General features: G+C 54.1%; 1 protein-coding gene across 1 annotated transcript; it reads right to left on the bottom strand.

Annotated features, from left to right (window-relative positions):
• Window positions 1-1,469: 1,469 nt before the first annotated feature.
• On the bottom strand, window positions 1,470-3,473 carry LOC123448491. Its single transcript, XM_045125402.1, has 2 exons — window positions 2,432-3,473; window positions 1,470-2,290 (listed from the first exon to the last, which is right to left on the bottom strand). The coding sequence occupies exons 1-2, from the start codon at window positions 2,559-2,561 to the stop codon at window positions 2,025-2,027; spliced, it is 396 nt and encodes a 131-aa protein (XP_044981337.1). The 5' UTR covers window positions 2,562-3,473; the 3' UTR covers window positions 1,470-2,024.
• Between the last annotated feature and the right edge of the window lie 385 nt (window positions 3,474-3,858).

Raw genomic sequence — 3,858 nt, 5'->3', positions numbered from 1 at the left:
CTCTTCCAAGCTGTGGCGCGCAGCTCATCGACAATGGAATGTGGATTGACATGGAAGGGTGAGAGAAGGCGCCCCACCACCATGAACCCCCTGACAGCCTTTCGGGCCGCCTCCATGTCGATGATCAGGGGAGAGCAATCGCCTCGGGTACGTCTAGCAGCCATCTTCCCCAAGCAACCATGAGTTGCTGGAGACCGAGACTCGGTCGCCTCGCCGGAGGCTCGCGGAGAGGCCAGACCTACTACCGAAGCATCCATCTGCAAAGCAGGAACCGACACCCCACCCCCACACTCAACTGTCTCCTGGAGCATCTTCATAGACCTCACCTCTACCTCTCCCCTGATATCCATGTCTCTGAGAACAGTATCCGTGTCGAAAATCATCTGATGTGCTCTAATACGTGACCGGAGCAGGCAATCTTCCCGGCGCTGAGCACGCCGCAAGAAGCGCCTAGATTGCGCCCGGAAGAACTCCCACTCCTTGGCAGAGAAGAGCCCGCCACCGATGGATGCTCCAACACTGGGTTCCTCTCCCATCAGCGCAGTTGCCGGCGCTGGACTCGCCGCGCTCCACTCCGTCTTCTCCCGCAGAGACCGCCTCAGACTCATCCCCATATTGCTCCCCTCCTGCACACCGCAGAACAGCCCATCGAGATCCCCTATGAGGGTCGAGCTTTTCTCCCCTAAAGGGGTCGCCGGCACCAGAGACACCATATCGCACACCCTCAGATCCGTCGCCGTCGAACGCTTCAGCGGTCGCGGGAGCCCCCGTGGGGAAGAGAATATCTCTCTCCTTTCTGAAATCACGCCTAGCAAATCGGTATTGCGCTTCCTCGTCCGTTCCCGAATAATCTTCCGATCCCTCGAGCTCCGGAGAATACGCCTCGCCCTCGCCTTGACTTGATCCCACTCGTGGGCACTCATTGGCCCCTGGATCGCGGTCGTATCCCTGCGGGGTTTCTCCCCCGCCGGAGAGTCCGCCGGATTCGCCGCCCACATCTCACTCACTCGCCATCTCTGTCGCCGCGTGTTCGCGGGAGCTCTGGCCTAGAGAGGACCTTTTATTCCGCTACCACATGGCAGCCCACAGCTACGGTCATAACTGAACCTTCTTAGACATTTATACTTGAACGTCTCAGAGAAAACAAGGTGAACTTCGATCAGATGTACTCACGCGTAGGGATGAGCAAAATGTTGGAATCTAGCTGCGCGGTCGTTGTTCCAGCTGCACAGAGTTCCCATTAGCTAAGAAGGTCAAAACCATCAGCTAACAAGGATGAGGAAAAGGTTCGATACAAGAACAGAAGAAGGATCAAAAGTTTAAAACCCACGGCGTTGATGCATTTTGGAGATAAACTTGGAAGAAAACAGACCTTTGAAAGTGAAACCAACAAACCAAAACATCAGTTTTTTGCACCTGTAGGAACGGTTGAACTTCAGGCATAGAAATTAGTGAGAAACAACACAGAATTTTGATAGGGGGTCGACGCATTTATCTAAATACAGTACAAGAAGAGGGAAAAAACAAGTTTCTACCTATCACATGGTCCTACAAATTATACAAGGTTGCAGTCCCCTGCAAATTCTGCAGAAAATCAACACACTAGCCTGCAGCCCAGTATAGTATGAACTTCTAGATTTTTATCGCTAAATTTTCTAGAGAACTTCGAGTCACATACATACTAAAATTTACAATTTTTGGCTTCGGTGGTTGCTGTGTGCACACGACTAGCACACACGCCGTGCTCGCAGACCAAACTTGCCCTTCCCCGAGGTGGCATTCCAGAAGCTTGTTGCGTCGTTGCCCATTTCGCAAAAGCAGTGACCCATGTCCACCGCACACCTCAATTTTATCCTCCCCCAGTCTATTCATTTATTATTATTTGTACTGTGTCATATCCTCGCCATGTCTCTCCATTTGTTTGCTGTCTTGTGCTTCAGCCGAACAATAACAATTGCAGCAACAACAATTTTCTCAGCAGCGGCCCAAAGGTCGACGTGCATGGATGCGCTGTGCACTGAGCTTCACCGGGACGAGGAGATCAGGAGATGCCTCTTCTCTCGCGATGTGAACACCAAAGCCTGCCGCTGCTGCTCCACATCCTCCTCGTCCTCTCTCTCTCTCTCCAGATGTGAAGTATGGATGGACAAGTTCAGACTATCCCAGCCCAGGACGTCTACAACAACAAGGGGAAGAGACCTTCCGTACTCGTTGAGATAGGGAGGGGACGAACCAGCCAGGAGGTCTCCAGCGGCCGCGTTGTCGCTGCCATGGCTAAGCACACGCTCACCTGCATGCACATGGCGAATCAATTTTTTTGTACATAAGCATTTTTTGTTCCATCTGCCACAAGAAAGTTGCTCGACCTGACATGGGTTGTCTATAACCATGAGATAGGAACAATAGAAACATAAGCGATGGAAGAACTCACTAGTAGACGGGCTCGTCGGAGTCGGGCTGCCAATCGGGACTCCACCGTGCGCCTGCACCACGTCGACTCCGCGTCTCCTCTCCTTACCCAAGCTCGTCCTCCCGCGACTCCCCTCGTGGAGATTCTTCATGCTGGATCCCGTGTCCGGCAGCGGCCACTATTGGGAAGGGGAGGGAGCACGGTGGACGCGCCGGAGCTCACCGTCTGTTCTACTGCCCCATCCGTTGAAGTTCAACTACCTGTGGGAGGAGACACAAGAGTTGGACAAGTCAGTTGAGGAAGTAGGGAGGGAGAGGAGGGAGGTCGCCGGACCATAACGGCGAAGGTTGGAGGCAGAGTGGGGAGCGGCGTGGGGGGAAGAAGCATGGAGGAGAAGGCCAGGTATGGCTGCGGAACCGCCGGTGGGTCCTGGCCGCGCTGGAGGGATCCGGTGGTTTGGTCGTGGCAACGCCGGCGGGATCCGGTGGTTGGGCCCTGGCCGCACCGGCGGGATCCGGTGGTTGGGGCCCTGGCCATGCCAGCAAGATCCGGTGGTTGGGGCCTACCCGCGGAGATTGTTCAGGAGCATCTTGTCGGCCCTATAGAGGGGAGGAGTTTTCAGAATGGGCACACCTTTGCGCCGGCGCAACGGCACAAGCGCTTCCATCGGCGACGGCCGTTCGATCTGACTGCGATAGCTGATCTGGCATCTCGTCCCCGCTATGCACCGGCGCATAGCCCCGCGCGTCTCCAACCTCCTACCGCACGAGCACCTCATCCCTCTCCCCCGTCGTCGTCGTTCGTCGCAGTACCCTCATGCCTTCCCCTCGTCGCTCGCCGCTGGTTTGAAGCTTTTTTTCACTTTGGTTGAAACTTTTTTCATGTCGCTTGAAACTTTTTCTATAACGGTTGAAGCTTTTTTCATATCGCTTGAAGCTTTTTGCTGGTTGTAGCAAAAATGTCAGGCTTTCCTCGTAGTTTGTGGTTGAAGCTTTTCAACCATATGGTTGTAGCTTTTGTGTCAACGATTGCAGCTTTTTGTGTTTCGTTGTCGTCGGTTGAAGCTTTTTTATCGTTGGTTGAAGCTTTTTTCTAGCCGGTTGAAACTTTTTTCATCACCGGTTGCAGCATTCACGGTTTACTTGGTGGGTGGCCCTCGATTCCCTCGTCTCTGGTTGAAACTTTCGACAATGTCGATTGTAGCATTTTTGATCGCCGGTTTGAAGTTTTTTCCGTCGCTGGTTGCAACATAGTCGTCTTTGTCATAGCTTTTCTTCTCCAACACCGATGGAATCCGATGCGACTCCATGACGGTCGGCGGGACGAGATCCAACAGGGGAGGCACGCCGGCTTGATGGAACACGACGGATCTGCCCGACGGAGGCAAGGATCGGCGATTGTCGATGGCAGCAGCGTAGGGGCGCGCGTGGGGAAGTACGAGAGGGGGC

This window comes from Hordeum vulgare, chromosome 4H (genome assembly GCF_904849725.1).
Source record: "Hordeum vulgare subsp. vulgare chromosome 4H, MorexV3_pseudomolecules_assembly, whole genome shotgun sequence".
Classification (NCBI taxonomy): Eukaryota; Viridiplantae; Streptophyta; class Magnoliopsida; order Poales; family Poaceae; genus Hordeum; species Hordeum vulgare.
Note: the sequence above shows the minus strand (reverse complement) of the source record. Positions and strands in the feature narration are given on the sequence as shown.